At 53.1% G+C, this 15,129-nt stretch overlaps 7 protein-coding genes across 7 annotated transcripts; 2 read left to right on the top strand and 5 right to left on the bottom strand.

Moving 5' to 3' along the window:
- Window positions 1–849: 849 nt before the first annotated feature.
- On the bottom strand, window positions 850–2,752 carry PG985_008988 (heat-shock hsp60; the record flags this gene model as incomplete). The annotated part of the gene is made up of 3 exons (XM_066828756.1): window positions 850–2,363; window positions 2,444–2,585; window positions 2,651–2,752. The coding sequence occupies 3 exons, from the start codon at window positions 2,750–2,752 to the stop codon at window positions 850–852; spliced, it is 1,758 nt and encodes a 585-aa protein (XP_066683668.1).
- A 678-nt stretch (window positions 2,753–3,430) lies between these two features.
- Window positions 3,431–3,649, bottom strand: PG985_008987 (uncharacterized protein; the record flags this gene model as incomplete). The annotated part of the gene is made up of 1 exon (XM_066828755.1): window positions 3,431–3,649. One exon carries the CDS (start codon window positions 3,647–3,649, stop codon window positions 3,431–3,433), a length of 219 nt encoding a protein of 72 aa, XP_066683667.1.
- A 220-nt stretch (window positions 3,650–3,869) lies between these two features.
- PG985_008986 (uncharacterized protein) lies at window positions 3,870–4,354 on the top strand (the record flags this gene model as incomplete). Its single annotated transcript, XM_066828754.1, has 2 exons — window positions 3,870–3,982; window positions 4,078–4,354. The coding sequence occupies 2 exons, from the start codon at window positions 3,870–3,872 to the stop codon at window positions 4,352–4,354; spliced, it is 390 nt and encodes a 129-aa protein (XP_066683666.1).
- A 1,173-nt stretch (window positions 4,355–5,527) lies between these two features.
- PG985_008985 (uncharacterized protein) lies at window positions 5,528–6,899 on the top strand (the record flags this gene model as incomplete). The annotated part of the gene is made up of 2 exons (XM_066828753.1): window positions 5,528–5,806; window positions 5,859–6,899. The coding sequence occupies 2 exons, from the start codon at window positions 5,528–5,530 to the stop codon at window positions 6,897–6,899; spliced, it is 1,320 nt and encodes a 439-aa protein (XP_066683665.1).
- A 505-nt stretch (window positions 6,900–7,404) lies between these two features.
- Window positions 7,405–9,192, bottom strand: PG985_008984 (uncharacterized protein; the record flags this gene model as incomplete). Its single annotated transcript, XM_066828752.1, has 1 exon — window positions 7,405–9,192. The coding sequence occupies one exon, from the start codon at window positions 9,190–9,192 to the stop codon at window positions 7,405–7,407; it is 1,788 nt and encodes a 595-aa protein (XP_066683664.1).
- Window positions 9,193–10,907: 1,715 nt separating this feature from the next.
- Window positions 10,908–12,677, bottom strand: PG985_008983 (acetyl-CoA hydrolase; the record flags this gene model as incomplete). Its single annotated transcript, XM_066828751.1, has 4 exons — window positions 10,908–11,957; window positions 12,028–12,165; window positions 12,223–12,463; window positions 12,526–12,677. The coding sequence occupies 4 exons, from the start codon at window positions 12,675–12,677 to the stop codon at window positions 10,908–10,910; spliced, it is 1,581 nt and encodes a 526-aa protein (XP_066683663.1).
- Window positions 12,678–13,673: 996 nt separating this feature from the next.
- On the bottom strand, window positions 13,674–14,870 carry PG985_008982 (uncharacterized protein; the record flags this gene model as incomplete). The annotated part of the gene is made up of 2 exons (XM_066828750.1): window positions 13,674–14,128; window positions 14,228–14,870. The coding sequence occupies 2 exons, from the start codon at window positions 14,868–14,870 to the stop codon at window positions 13,674–13,676; spliced, it is 1,098 nt and encodes a 365-aa protein (XP_066683662.1).
- Window positions 14,871–15,129: the final 259 nt, after the last annotated feature.

The raw sequence follows: 15,129 nt of genomic DNA, 5'->3' as shown, positions 1-15,129 counted from the left end.
AGCTCTCTGTCGGTCGGTGACCTGGTGGGGTCGACTTTGGGCCGTCTTTCTGGGACAGCCAAGCACCCAAGCAAAGCAAGCAAGCAACCCGACCAAAGTGGTAAGAAACAAATGTGACGCTGTGGGTTGGACGAGTGGGCAAAAAGGCAGGGGACAAGTGGTCGTTGCCTCAGCAATTTGGGCCACACTGGCCTGTGCTCTGTTCAGCCCCAGAGATCATAAGATTTTCCAAACAAATGTATCACAACGACAACACAGCACCAAGGCAGAGCGCGAATCCCTCCAAATAGTGCTGCCTGGGTAGGCACCTATAGCTTGGGTAGGCTTAATACTTATATATTGACTAGACGCGTAGCCGTCTTGCGTCATTACGAGTCAGCACGACGGTCACCTGTTGATAATATGTCCATACGTATACATTTTACGTAGGCGTGCGGACGTGTCGACCTGACAAAGAGTTTGGCACAGTTGCCTGCCTACCTACCTACACAGCCAATAGATATTAGGCGAATAGGAACGGTCTAGCGAGGCTATCGAATTCTAAGCGCCCTCCAGATTACTCATCTTGCATGTCAAGTCAGTAATGTGCAGTTACGGTTTAGATGTATGTAGCCAGGGTTTTGATCATCAATGCATGCTCTCATGTTTAGCCAAGGTCCTCTCTAGACTAATACTATACAGCTCTGCAACGCCGACGGGATATCAACATGTAATATATACAGATAGGGGTACACAGGCGAAGAGAGGAGATGTTCACAAGCCCACGGCGCTCGTCCGTTCCTTTTAACTCCAAAAGCCAGATGCCCTTTTTTGGTACAATGTCAAAAACAAATCACGCTTGTATGCTTCTTACATCATACCGCCCATGCCGCCCATACCGCCCATGCCACCCATGCCTCCCATAGGAGGGGCAGCGCCCTTCTCCTCGGGCGCCTCAACAATCGCGACCTCGGTGGTTCCGAGGAGCGAGGCAACACCGCTGGCATCAACCAGACCGGTTCGCACGACCTTAAGAGGGTCGAGAATACCGGCCTCGATCATGTCAACGTACTCGCCCTTGGAGGCATCGAAGCCCTTGTTGAAGTCTCCGCTGAACTCGGACATGATCTTGCCAACGACAACAGAGCCCTCCTCACCGGCGTTCTCCACGATACGGCGAGCGGGGCGGGTGATGGCGCTCTTGATGATGTTGATACCAAGCTGCTGGTCGAAGTTGGCGGCCTCAACACCCTTCAGGGCGTTGCTGGCAGCCTTGAGGAGAGCGGTACCACCACCGGGCAGGATACCCTCCTCGACGGCCGCGCGGGTGGCGTTCAGCGCATCAACGAAGCGGTCCTTCTTCTCGCCGACCTCAACCTCGGAGTTGCCACCAACCTTGATGACGGCAACACCACCGGAGAGCTTGGCAAGACGCTCCTGAAGCTTCTCCTTCTCGTACTCAGAGGTGGTGGGGTCGGCCATGACACCTCGGATCTGCTCGCAGCGCTGAGTGATGTTGTCCTTGCTGCCCTCACCGTTCAGGACGATGGTATCCTCCTTGGTGATGGTAATGGAGCCGGTGGAGCCGAGCATGTCGGGCGTGGCCTTCTCCAGCTTGATGTCAAGCTCATCAGAGAAGACGGTACCGTTGGTCAGAACAGCCAGATCGCCAAGGATGGACTTGCGGTTGTCACCGAAGCCAGGGGCCTTGACAGCAGCAACCTGGAGCTGGCCACGGAGCTTGTTCAGAATGCAGACGGCAAGAGCCTCGCCATCAATGTCCTCAGCAATGATGACAAGGGGTCGGCGCTGCTGAGTGGAGACCTCGAGAGCGGGGATGATGTCCTGGACAGCCGAGATCTTCTTCTCGGAAAGCAGGATCAGGGGCTTCTCGAACTCGACCTTCTGGGTCTTGGCGTCGGTGATGAAGTAAGGAGACACGAAGCCACGGTCGAAGCGCATGCCCTCAGTGACCTCGAGCTCATCGTTCATGGTCTTGCCCTCCTTGACGGTGATAACACCCTCCTTGCCGACCTTCTCCATGGCGTTGGCAATGATCTTGCCAATGTGAGTGTCGCCGTTGGCACTGATAGTAGCAACCTGGGCAATCTCTGCGCTGGTGGTGATGTCCTTCTTGTTCTTCTGGAGGTACTCGACAACGGCGTTGACAGCCGCCTGGGTACCGCGGCGCAGGTCCATAGGGTTGCAGCCGGCGGCAACGTTCTTCACGGTTTCGCCAAAGATGGCACTCGCCAGGACGGTGGCACTGGTGGTACCGTCACCGGCGGACTCGTTCGTTTTCGAAGCAACATCTTGGACTAATCTGGCACCGAGGTTCTCAAACTTGTCCTTGAGAGTAATAGCCTTCGCAACGGTGACACCATCTAACTCAAAAAGGTCAGTCAGGCTCATGAGCAATGGCATATACTTAGATTAAGTATCTCAAATTGTTGCAGGAACATACCCTTGGTGATCTTAGGCGAGCCGTAGCTGGATTCTATCAGGACATTGCGGCCCTTGGGACCAAGTGTGGTGGCAACGGCTTTCGAGAGGGTATCGACACCGGCCAGCAGAGAAGCACGGCCTTCTACACCAAACTTCAACTCCTGTTGTTCTCTGTCAGCACGATGATAGACCTAATTGGGGGATAATAGGCTGAGCAGCAACGAACCTTGTGCGCAAATCGGAGCTGTTGTGAGGAGCTACCGAGTCTGTACTTGGCAGCAGTGGACAGAGCCGAAGCTCGGGCCCGCGAAGACAAAGCACGCTGCATCTCTGGATATTAGGTAGGTATAGTAATGACAAGAAAAGGAGAGATGACGTGGAGTTTGCGGAGAGGGAATTGGGGTAAGAGGGAGGAGAAGACGTTTGAAAGTCAGATGTGATGGGGATTGGGAAGAGGATTTCGCCTTTATTTGGAGGTTCGTGACGAAGCTGTAGAAAATTTGGTCCCAACGGAGGAATCGGCCTACAGCCGAGGACAGCTATTGCGACACTAACCCGCTCGGGCTTAGTCGGTCTGTGCACCCCCACCATAGAAAATCGTGGAACATCAGCATCGGATTGACCAGACTCGCCAGAGACCCCATACCTACGGTAGTCCCAGAGTCCCAGGTGCTCAATGTTGCAGTCTTATTAGTAATGTCGAACGGCATTTTCAATGCGATATCCACTACAGCGCCTACTGTGCGCGATATCTAGTAGAAGTAGCAGAACTGAAGAATCGTTTGGCTACGGGCAGAAGGAAGGGAGGAGCTCCGCCCTAAAGCCTTCTTTGGCCGAGTTCACATTTTGGAGCTGATCAGCTTTTTATACAGGTATACGACCTAGCCGCAGAAGGGGATATAAACGAATTATACAAAAATATCCATTTAGATGGTTGCACCTATGTTGCATCGGATCTTAAAACTAAATCTGAAATAGAACTAATATAACCGTTGGAGTCTTGCATCTAGGTCGTGCTCTCGGTCATAATCTTGCCCTTGCTGTCGCTCTTGCTCTTGTTGGTGCTGTAATACATGGATCCCCCCATGATGGCGGGCCGTCGTATATCCCGTATTATGCCAACTCGTCGGCCGTGGTAATGTGCGGTGGTATCTTTGTCGACTGCGAAGATCCACCTTTGACCGCACCCACCGCCGACCTCCGCCTTGGTTCGGGCTATTGGCATGTCCGAATTCCAGGCTGACAAAGGGTATTCGGATGCACCTTTCAGCTGAACTGCTAGGCTGTAGATAGCGTCGAAAGCAGGCGTATATATATACGTGTGCTGTAGGTAGGTTTCAACTCTTGCCATTACACAATCGTGAACATATTCCGGAACCCACATCCCAAAGGAACCTTATACTTTACAACAATAATAATACGATACTCGAAAGAAAACATTAACCATGCTTGGTCGCGTGCTCCTCACGGTCGACTCGATCGGTCTGCTTTTCGGGGCCGTCCTGGCAGACATGGGCCCCACGCATATGCAGAACCCCAATTGGCCACCCCATGCAAAGTAAGCAAGCCAGCATCTCTCCAAAAACCCACCTCCGGATTCCTCCCATGTAAGTTCATACACTGATAACGTGTCTCACGTTGTTTGGGGTGCAGGTTCCATAACGCCCAAACCATCAGTCTGTCGGTCATCCTTGGGGTTGCCACGCTCTTCTACACTTGGCGCAAGCCCCTCACCCCGAGGCTGAGGCGCGAGTATATGGGCATCAGCGCTTTCACGGGCTCCATATACTGGGCGGCTGGAGTGGCGGCCATCCTGTTTCCCGGAACCATGGGACTGGATCCGGAGTTTGGTGGACCTGGGTTTCCGCAGGCTCCGGTATTCATTGGACTTGGGCTGTGCGGCCTCATTGGCAGTTGGCTCGAGGCATAAACGGTGGGCGAGGAGTTGCACACTTGTGCCCTAGGTGTTAGTTGTCTGTTGATTCGCCTCAGGCACAGGAGAATAGCAACATGGAAGGATGGCGGCCAGAGGAGGAATTGGGTTTGAGGCCAGGTAGGATCGGGACTTGTGGCTCAAGCCGAGAGAAGGAATAATGGTGCTAAGTGCCGGTCTTGCGGGCCTGCCCGTTTGGGGATGCCATATGGGAGTTAAGTTCGAAATGAAGTGTCGGGCTAGGCCGACACAAGCTTTTTGTCAAAGATTTCCGGCCAGTTGGGATCTGAATGTCTCAGGGTTCTTCTCCAGACTGCAAGCACCCTTACTCGCGGGAAGCCATCCTCGAGGGATCAAACCCAGAAGCTCCTTAGGCTTGACGAATTCAACAAATCTTTGAATTCCGATTTGAGACACTCCTCGCGTTCTAGCATCATATTGCTACATCGCCTCATCTGCCATTACTTATGTCAACCACAACTGCGAAACACCCTCGCTCCTCTCCAGGTAATTTGACCTCAGGTGACTCTTCCGTCGTTCCGCCCAACGTCTATGCTCATGCTCTAGGCTAGGTTCGTTAGTTTAACGTAGCCATCAGCGTCGTAGAATCTAGTGCGCAACGCCTCCTTTCAGGTAACTTTGGGCACCAGGGGTCTTACTCCTGCTAGCACATATTTATTCCTCTACGTCCAGTCTCGTGTTGGTCCAGGGGCCTATTCTTGCTTTGGATTCTTTATTATTACTTCTTATTGTTCGTATTGTAACCTGCCTCTTATAGTCTGCTTACCATGTCCGGATTCCCCGGCATACGTTTAAGCAGCCTAGACCGCGGGTGCAAGCTCTGAAGACTCGATAGCAGCCGCACCGAGGTGACAGACATCGCCTTTTCCATTATATTTCCAACTTACGCCCAGGAGCTACGGAAGCCTTAGGAATAACTAGTCATCGCTGCATCCTCGTCCGTCTTGGCACGACTTTGGGTGAGACACTCGCCACGAAGGCCGCCGGCCGTGCTCACTGAATGCCGAATCTCGAATTTCGAATTGCATCAGTCAATTTCTGAACTTGCTGGGAGAAAAGCCCGCGGCTGCGAACATGTTTCCAAATCATAAGTCTCTGATCGTTTCTTCGGAAGAATGGACGGTGGCCGTTATATCATTTCTGTCAGTCATGGCCATCCGTGGAACCTACCGACGATGGCCCCAAATCCTAGGAGGTGTCGCTATTCTCTACGTTTTTGTGTACGCTTTGCCGAGTCGGTTATGGCTCTTTGACTTCGGGGCATCGTACCTCAAGGTGCTGAAGTGGAGTCCAAGAGGCATCGATGCCGGTCCGGGAAGCGGGCCGAGGATCGTGGTGTTTGGTGGTGGGGATGTCGCCACTCTCAACCAGGTGTCGGCCGACCTTGACGGACGGAGCACATCTTGGACCGAGGTCCTTTGTCAAGAAGTATAAATCATATTACAGACAGACGATGTTGACGAGACTAACTTACATACAGCTGAAATGCGCATCTTATTTGTCTTACATCCCCCCTATTGGCAAGGCAGGAGGATCGGTCGTATCCGATCTTGTATACGAGACGACTTTGAACCACACGCTTGCTTCGAGAAACACAAGTTCCGGTGCCGCCTACGACTATAGCTGGCTGAGCACTGAGTATCCCACCCCGCTTGGCCTGTCAGATCTCCAACAGCAGGTTGATACATTCCTGGCCGACGAGCCCGCCGCGCACCCAACGCAAGACACCCTCTGGGTATTTGATTTCGGCTTCTGGGACGTGTGGCGCCTCTCTGCCTTTCCCCAGGACATCTCTTTCCAGCTGGTGGAAGTGCTCGCGACCCTGATCTTCCAAGAGATCGACCTGCTCTACCAAGCCTCCCGCCCCGAAAACCACGGCCGGCCGTTCCGGGTGCTCATCCCGCGCCTGTTCGACGTCTCCCTCGCCCCGGGCTTCGAAACGGCGCGGTTCCAGCCCCCGCCACCCCACACCCAAGCCGACGAGCTGCGCAACGCGGCCTACCTGACCAAGCACTGGGACAACTGGATGGACGTCATGACGGAGCGGTGGCTGGGGCTGAACACGCCGACGGTCGAAGTGGCGTCTACGGGCGCGAGCCTGGACGACGAAGACGACGGCGAAGGGAGAGACCCCAACATGCTGCGGGGGATCGGCTCCCGACGGGAAGTCATCAATCCCAACGTGTCCAAGTACCTCTTGGAACGCATAGCCGATCGACAGCTCAAGAACTCCGGGCTGGAAGACAGCAAGGGCATGGGCAAGATGCCCGCCGGCCAGGCGTTCGGTCATGTGGAGGAGGCCTGCCTGCAGCCGAACACTACTGCTGTAGAAGCAGCAGCCCCCGGCGCTTTGGAAATGGTGGCCTGCGCAGAGGTTGACGAGTACCTGTTTTGGGACGATTTCACTGTGAACCCGCGGGCGATCCGTACCATCGGAAAACACGCCAAGGACCTTGTCGAACAGCATGTTGAAATCGGAGCACCATGGCTGAAGAAAGCCCATGTCCACTACCGTGATTAAGGCACGGAAGCGGCTTGCAAACCAGGAAAAAGCATTCAACGCATTGAATATATAAGATACATGAATGGGTACTGAGCAGAGAAAGCCATGTCTATTTTCCACATCACGAAGATGATGCGGGGGGCTCTTGGGCTGAGGTAGTTCGTGTCTGTTTGGTTGGGAACGACTCGATGAGTAGGGCACCGACTAGCTAGATACAAAGCTCGACAAACACTCACGTCTTAGGTAGATGGAAGCCCCAGATAGCATACAGTAATACAATAATATCAAATTTACTTCGCCTATTGGTAAGCCTGTCAATCAGGGCGTGGACTTGGTTGAAGGGGAGCTGTAGCGCATATAGGGGTGTGGACGGTTGGGGACGACCATTGTGTGGATGCAGGAGAGGGTATTTCTCATGTCGGTACTAGTCCATATCGAGATATTCAAGGGGAGGAAGGAGTGCTATGCTCGAACTGTTGCCAAGCTGGAGATGAGCATCTATAGTAACACGAAAGCGAGGTTTTCACTGCCGCTTGTCGTCGCGCTTGAACAGGTCTCGCCACATCTCCCTCAGGCCGTAATGAGGTGCCTTGGATTCGAACACCTCGGCAGTGTGACCCCCACCACCAAAACGATCCAGTATGCTCTTGGGCTGGTTGCCCACGGCCCCCAATGCAGACGCCGACGGCCGAACAGCACGGTCCTTGATAGCATCCGCGAGCTGCGGTGCCACGTCAGCGTAGCAGTTGTTGAGCTCCCGGTCAAGGCTAAAGTAGGGCTTCTTGGCAAGCTCCGGTGCCATCAGATTGTACGATCGTGTGATGGTATTAAGGTTGGAGATGGAAAGCTCCATGTACGACTTCTCTACCTCGAGCCAGTCGGGGTCGCGGAACGGTGGGGGAAGAGGCTCTAGTTGCCGCTGCGGCTCATCTGGTGATGAGGTTTCAGGAAAGGAGGCGGGGTCCTGGGTGGCCGTTGTCGTCATTGTCTCTGCCAGCGTCTGTTGCGTTTCCTGCTGCGTTTCCTGCTGCGTTTCCTGCTGCGTTTCCTGCTGCGTTTCCTGCTGCGTTTCCTGCTGCGTTTCCTGCTGCGTTTCAGCAGCTACATCCGCAGTCTCCATGTGACTTTCGGCTGCCAGCTCCGCTTCGAGCTGTTGGTAGATCTTAACCATGACGGGGTCCTCGGTCGAGTTGGTGGGGACGGAGATCTGGTCGACGTTGCGCTTCCGCGGATTGTGCATCTGTTCCGACAAGGCATAACGTCGGGCCTTGCGCATCTGATCATCCAATGACCCGCCCTTACTGGCGATTATCCGTGCAGCATGCCGTTTCCAGTCGTTCCGCAGTCGCGTGCGGAAGGTGTGCGCCGTCTTGATGAGCTCCTGCTGCTTCTCGATCCAGGGCGGCACCAAATCCTGACGCTGGATCATCTTGTTCATGATGTACTCGGTCGTGTCAACAAAGGGATTGTCCGCGCGATTGTCTCGCACGACGCCCTTGCCCCGTGGAATATTCTTGAATTGTCCTCGCGCAATGGCGTTTTCGATCCGTTCATTGGCCAGCGACGCCAGCCCTGTCAGCGTACTGGGCACCGCTCGCGCCTCGGGCCGGAACCGCTCTCGGAACTCCTTCCGTCTGGCCTCCTTCTCCTTCTCGTTCAAGGCGTTCTCGGAAAGGCCGAGCTCGGTGTAGGCGCCGGCCTTCTCGCGGGCGTTAGCGACGCGCTGGCCGGGATTCGGATTGGCTTCCCGTCGTATACGGAAATCAACCGGCTTCAGGTCGGGAAGCGTCGGCTTGACCCGCAGGTCGCGACTGAGCGGCTTGTGGGCGTCGTTGAGCATGCGCAGCACCGCGTCCTCGGTTGACTCCTCGCCCGCCCACGGCTGGCTGGCGGCAGCGAACCGCGAGCCCGAGGCAGCAGCGCTGGGCATTTCTGCCTCAGCGAACGCCGATGCATATTCTGATCGAAACTCGGCATCCTTCACCTTGGCAAACAGTCGCTCCTTGAGTTCATCGGAAAACCCGGCGTCTTCGACCGCGCGGCGACCAGCCCGTCCACCGGTGAGTAGGGCATCTTCGGTGGCTTCTTCGAGTCGCCTGGACATGGCCCCGCGCTCGGGCGTAGCAGGTTCGGCATCCTTCTGCGACTGTTTGTTGTCGTTGTCGTCGGGTTTCTGCGCGTCGGCGGCGCTCGAAGAATGGCGATTCCAACGATTACGGGAATATGCACCAATGCTGTATCGCGCCTCTTGCCGAAGCAAGGCAACGGCGCATCGTGAGCATGTGTATGGTAGCGTAGCTTTGCCAGACATCATTGACGTTCAAATGACTTCCTCGATACTGTACACCATCTTCTCCTTAGTTCCTTTGGAAGAGGCACCTTCAACATAGAGAAGTTGATGTGGCAAAGTTCCGTCGCAAGTCGGAGTTAAGCGATAAGATATTGGTAAACCGGCCGTCGATGACGCTGATCAATTGAAAGTCGCGCCTGGAGCTTAGGTGGGGTTGAGACAGCTTTGCCCGCTTCATCCAGCACTTTGCGCCTCAGCGGGCAACCTTACCACAACACTTGACCGAGGGACATCTCAAAATGCCTACTGAAAATTCGATGCATTGCATGAGATCCAAAGGCTCCATACAAAGGATATTTGTGGTTTGCTATCCTGATGTCATGATTGGGACTTGAGATTTGGTAATCTGCGGGCATTATGTGATACACCCATCACTGAATAGCCCCTGAGCACTTCGCTTTGCTCACCAAATGCCCGTTGTTCAGTTCTACTCCTATCTACGTGATAAGGTCTAGTGAGTCTGGCGATATTTATGCGAGTAGGTGATTGTAAACATCATGTTCCTTAAAGAGAAAGTAGGTATTCTCACGACATGCCAATTTGATGAACACATACCGCAAAAGTAAGTCCGATATTTGCGAGATGATCTCGAGCTTAAACCCCTGACTCGGTCGACAGCCGTCATGATAAGGTAGCTTGCGGCTCATCAACTAGACAAAACAGCCCCCCTCAGCATCGACTACACATATCAAGGTTTGCCTGAGAAGCAAGCACCCGGAGCTACGAGATCGATACTGCAGGTCAGATGTTAGCATCTCGATCTCTAAAGTCTTGGCATAGCTAAGAGACCAGTATAACGTATCAATATCTATCTGTCATACAGACTACGTCCGCTCCATGATAAATTCCACCCAAGCCGATTCTGTTCACTCTGGCCAAAATACTTTCGAGATTCCTCGTCTAGATTTCCGGCATTTGCTTTCACGCCTGCAAGGCATCTTCATTGAATTGCAATATCTGCGCCAGAACCACCTGCTTGCCGCACTAGCAGAATCATGGCAGGCCAAGTTGGCTGCAACGAGCTTCAAAAGGAACCTTCTTCAGCAGTTTCAGAATTGGAAGATCACTTGGAGGACGTAGATGACAGAGAAGATATCGTCAGCTACGAAACAGCTATCACCTATAACCGGAGGGCATATCTCAACTCTTGTTCCTGTGATGATCATTACAACAGCCATCATCGCGTGCCGCTTCTAGCACGAGTTGCCTCGCCACCAGCCCTTGACTTCGACCGTCGGCCTTCTCACACCCGCGCTTCGAGGATGTTTTCAAAAGCTTGTGGATGCGTCAGCCGCATTTGTCACCGTTCAAGGCGCAGGTCAGTCTCATCTACCTTTCTTGACTTTAACGGCCTCAAAGCCTAGATACCGGGTACTGATACTTCACACTAGGAAATGAGAGAGGGCTGATTCCTGGGCCACCAAACCAGGCAACTCCGGCCCCGCCAAGCATCGTTTGCTACTGAACTTGGACATACAATATGATGGATGATCCCGATAGAGCTGAAGCAGCATACGATGGAATTTAACTTTTTTTTTTTGTTCTATTAGAGTCGTATATCCGATATGACAATGATAGTGAATATATACAAGTCGTATCCAAGAGATCTATCGTATCCAAGACATCTCTACTAGATCTAAGCAATGTGGCATAAGCCCACAACATATGTTTCAGATTTACCATGACTTGATCTTCTTCATGCTTCCCTCTTCCGAAAGGGCCTTGTGCATGTCAAAGGAGTTCCAAAGCAGATGAGGCTCGTGGCCCATGCCTTTCCTGGTGCATTCGAACTCGGCCTTGTCAAAGTAGCCCTTCAGGATGGGCTTGTAATCATCGTGGGCGCACTTGTCAATGATGACACGGGCTCTCTCCTTGGGCGACAAGCCGCGAACATCAGCCAGTCCAGTCTCGGTCACAATGACATCCAAGTCATGCTCCGTCTGGTCAACATGGGTACACATGGGCACAATGCAGCTGACTCCATGCGGGTCGGACTTGGTAGGTCGGGTTGAGGGTGTGTGCATGATACTGTACTTGGAGTTTCGCAAGAAATCAGCAGATCCACCCAGACCGTTCAGCATGCGGCTGCCCATAACACAAGTGCTGTTAGCGTGTGCGTAGATGTCGACCTCAACAGGAGTGTTCATGCCGATGACACCAAGACGGCGGATGATTTCGGGCGAGTTGGAGACCTGCTGAGATCGCAACAGCAGCTTGTCCTGATACTGCTCCCAGTTATCGTAGAAACGCTTGAAGCCGTCGGGCGAGAAGCGAATAGACGTGGCGGTGGCAAAGTCAAGCCGACCGGAGTCGAACAAGTCAAGGAAAGTGTCCTGGATGACTTCAGTCCACACCTTCAGGTTCCAGAAGTTGACTTCACTCAGTCCTCCGATAACGGCGTTGGCAATGTTGCCAATACCGGATTGGATGGGGAGAAGCGACTTGGGCAGTCGGCCATGTTTTACTTCATGTTCCAGGAATTCGATGAGATGCCCAGCAATCGCCTTGGATCCGTCGTCAGCTGGGGTGTTTTGTGCAGTCACATCCTGGTAGTCAGACTCGATGACACCGACGACCTTCTCGGGGTCGATGGGGATGGAGGTGGAGCCGATTCGGTCTTCGACTTCCATGACCAGGTAAGGCTTTCGGCGTGGCGGCAGATCTGACATGGTGATATCGTGAAGACCCTCGAAGTTCGGGATGGCTGTGTTGACCTCGATAATGATCTATTGGCCGTCCAGTTAGCTTGTTCGTAATGCGAATCGCATGAGCAGCAGCTTCAAAGGTCATTCATACCTTGTCGGCCATCTGCACCAACTCTGGCGTGGCGCCCACGGAAGCACCAGGGACGATTGAACCGTCTTCCTTGATGGCGCTTGCTTCTACCACAGTAACATCGAGGTTGTTGTTTGGCCTGTCTTTGGTGTAGAATCCCTAAGAATGGCATTAGATTTCCACACGGACCGAGATAGCAGGGGCGGCGCAGCTCACATATACCAGGTCCGACGGGAACATGGACAGGTGCTTGTCGAAAAAGTTGATGCGCCCCTCGTTAATACCCTTGGAAATCGACTTTCCGACTTGATGAGGAGCTCGTCGCTGAATCATGTCCAGCCCGGCCCAGCGGTTCTCAGTCTCGGCACCCGAAGAGGCGCCAACGAAGAGCGAATACTTCAGCTGTCCCTGGAGGTTGTTCTTTTCCACATGGTCGGCCAGAAACGTAGGAATCTTCCTGCAGCCGGTATGTAAGCATTTGAGACAAGGCATGAGGAGTGAGGGGCACGTAGGTCGTACTTAGGGTAACCAACACCGGTGAAGCCAGACCAGCCGATGTATGCGCCATTGGGGAAGTGGTGGAGGAGATCCTCAGGCCGGCACAGCTTCTTCAGCATGGACGGCCGTCGGATTCGCGACTTGAGCGCCGCCGAGGCTATGGGCGAAGCCATGTTGTATGTGGGAAAAAAAAACAAGAAGAAGAAGGAAAAGGAGTGGAGAGTGTACAAGGAAGCGTGGTCGCGGTCGCTAGGATTTCTTGAGAATCCCCATGGGGTAGAAGATGAAGACGGTTCAGCAAAGAAGAACAGAAAGAAAGAAAGCGACGTCGGTCAATTTCAATGGCAGAATAATCAGACTATCACCTCCACAGCTCCACCTGCATCAAGCGGAATGAGCGACGAGCACCCCGACCTGCGTAATGTACTTGCTGCTTAGGCGCGTGTCATGCCATTTCTTTGGTGGGGCGCTCGCTCCTCGTCCCTCGCCTCAAAGGACGAGATAATCAATGCTGCATGTGTCTTTCCGAGCTTCCACCGTGCCTCCCTGACGATCAATTGCGAGCATCGTCTGGCCTTCCGGGGTAGAATGGGATTCTTGGAGCTTCGAGACCCTTGATCAGTATTCGTACCACATTAAACACAGCTTTTTCGGACCCAACTGAGCTTTTTGCCCGTTGTTTTGAAGCTCATCCCATGATGGCATTTCGGCGTAAGGTACCTGAATGACGTAAAGACGGGAGGGTACAGTAGCTTCGTGCCATGCCTTAGAGGCGAACAGGGTCCAGCTGTGAGGCTCCACCAAATTGGCTCTCTCGGCCCGAGCACCTCCTTTCGTCCGGCGATCCCTTTGGACGTCAAAAGCCCAAACACACCTATCACAAACGGGAAGACTACTGCTGACTAGGTAGGTAGATACAAGGGGTGGGAAGGATGCAGGGGGGTATTCTTTGTCATTTGCCATACAGCAGAGACAACTATCCTAGGCTGGAGATTTCCAACCAACGGTCCAGAGACAAGCAAGTAAGCGCCTATCTACAGGGGCTCGCTCCTCCCTCGGACTCCTATCACAACCGTACACTTGTTACAAATCCAGCTTCGTATCCAGACTCACTATGGAACACTATTACAGTCAAGTGATCGCCAGCAACAGACACGGTTAGGCCGCTGCTACTCTTCGAGAGAAGAGATTCGGCTGTCCAGTCCCTTCTGCTGTCTCGCCATCTTAACCAACATTGCCATGATGAAGTCCTGTCGTTCAGCGGTTTTGTCCAGTTTCTGAGCATTCTTGTCCAGTTTCTGGGCGTTCTCGTCGGCCTTTTTGGCATTCGCGTCCAATTGTTGAGCGTTCTTAACCAGTTGCTGGACGAGCGTAGACTGTTCCTGGGAAAGCTTTGCATGTTCCTGATAAAGCTTTACCTGTTCTTGAGAGTGCTTTGCATGTTCTCGGAAGTTCTTGGCTTGTTCCTTGTAGAGCTCAATTGCTTCTACCTCAGCTGCGATCCTACCGGCCGCCAACTCGCGATACATGGCCTTGACGGAGTGGATATTCGAATCCTGGATTTCGCCTTCGTCGTCGTCTAAGGAAGCTGGCGCGTTGACAGGAATATCTCGACAAGGAACGACTGCGGCAGGAGCAGCTCGGGGCCAGCCAGTCACTAGAACGGTATGTCAATCATGAATTCTGTGTGCCAGATCACGAAACTTGAGCTGGTGTTACTTACCCTCGTGCTTGTCATTGTGGGAAAAGACACCAAGAGGTCTTTTCTTGATAGCTGCGGCGACTATGTCCTGGATATCCTTGAAGTCTTTGTTCTCTTCGGCGGTGGGAGCAGGATTCTCGGCGACAAAGAAGTGTCTGTTGTCTCCTCGATGTTGGGCCCAATCGTCGATCAATTTTCCCAGATGCGTCTTTGCAGCAGGTGCCGAGGATGTGGGGTTGTAATAGAAGCCATCGTGGCCGCGAGCCCGCACCACATCTTCGACTAGGTCCTTGATTCGTTGGTTCTGATCCTGGCTTGAAATCGGGAGGTTAAGCCAGAGTCGGCTGACAGTAGACCAGAACCAATTGATGTGGCATCCCATCTTGAAGGCACGGATGAGACCAAACAAGACGACGAGGTGCCGCTCGATGATCTCATGGTCCTCCATGTCCGGTTTGAGAAAGCTCGAGCTGCGTAGGATTAGGTCTTCATATGGATCTAGGATCTTTCCTTGCTTCAGTACAAGATCAGAGCTCTGGTACACCACAGTTGAATTATGGTTTGCCAGGCCTGAGTCTTTGAACGGCAATGAATCCTTGTGGTTAAGCTTCCGCCTTTTCGGGAGCTTGTTGCGCAGCTGCAAATTGATGTTAGTATCTTTCATGAAGAAGGGGAAGAGAGCGAACCATTGTGACCTATGCCTTCGCTTGCCACAGATGGCCTGATGGACGATTGTGGAAGAAGGGGAGTCGGGAAAGTAGCTGTTCAATCTTGACTGTACTTTGCATTGAATGCCATATTCCAAGTTTACAACACCTTTGCATTCAATGCTCCGCCCCAAGCTTCCGGTACTTATTTCCTAGTTTCAACCCGGAACTCTCACTCTGCCTTCACGTTGTCCTTACTTAGCAGCTCTAGGCATA

Source organism: Apiospora marii (genome assembly GCF_038362585.1).
Source record: "Apiospora marii strain CBS 49790 chromosome Unknown utg000005l_segment0_segment0, whole genome shotgun sequence".
In the NCBI taxonomy this organism is placed as follows: Eukaryota; Fungi; Ascomycota; class Sordariomycetes; order Amphisphaeriales; family Apiosporaceae; genus Apiospora; species Apiospora marii.
The sequence above is the reverse complement of the archived record's forward strand: the minus strand, read 5'-3'. Positions and strand labels throughout refer to the sequence as shown.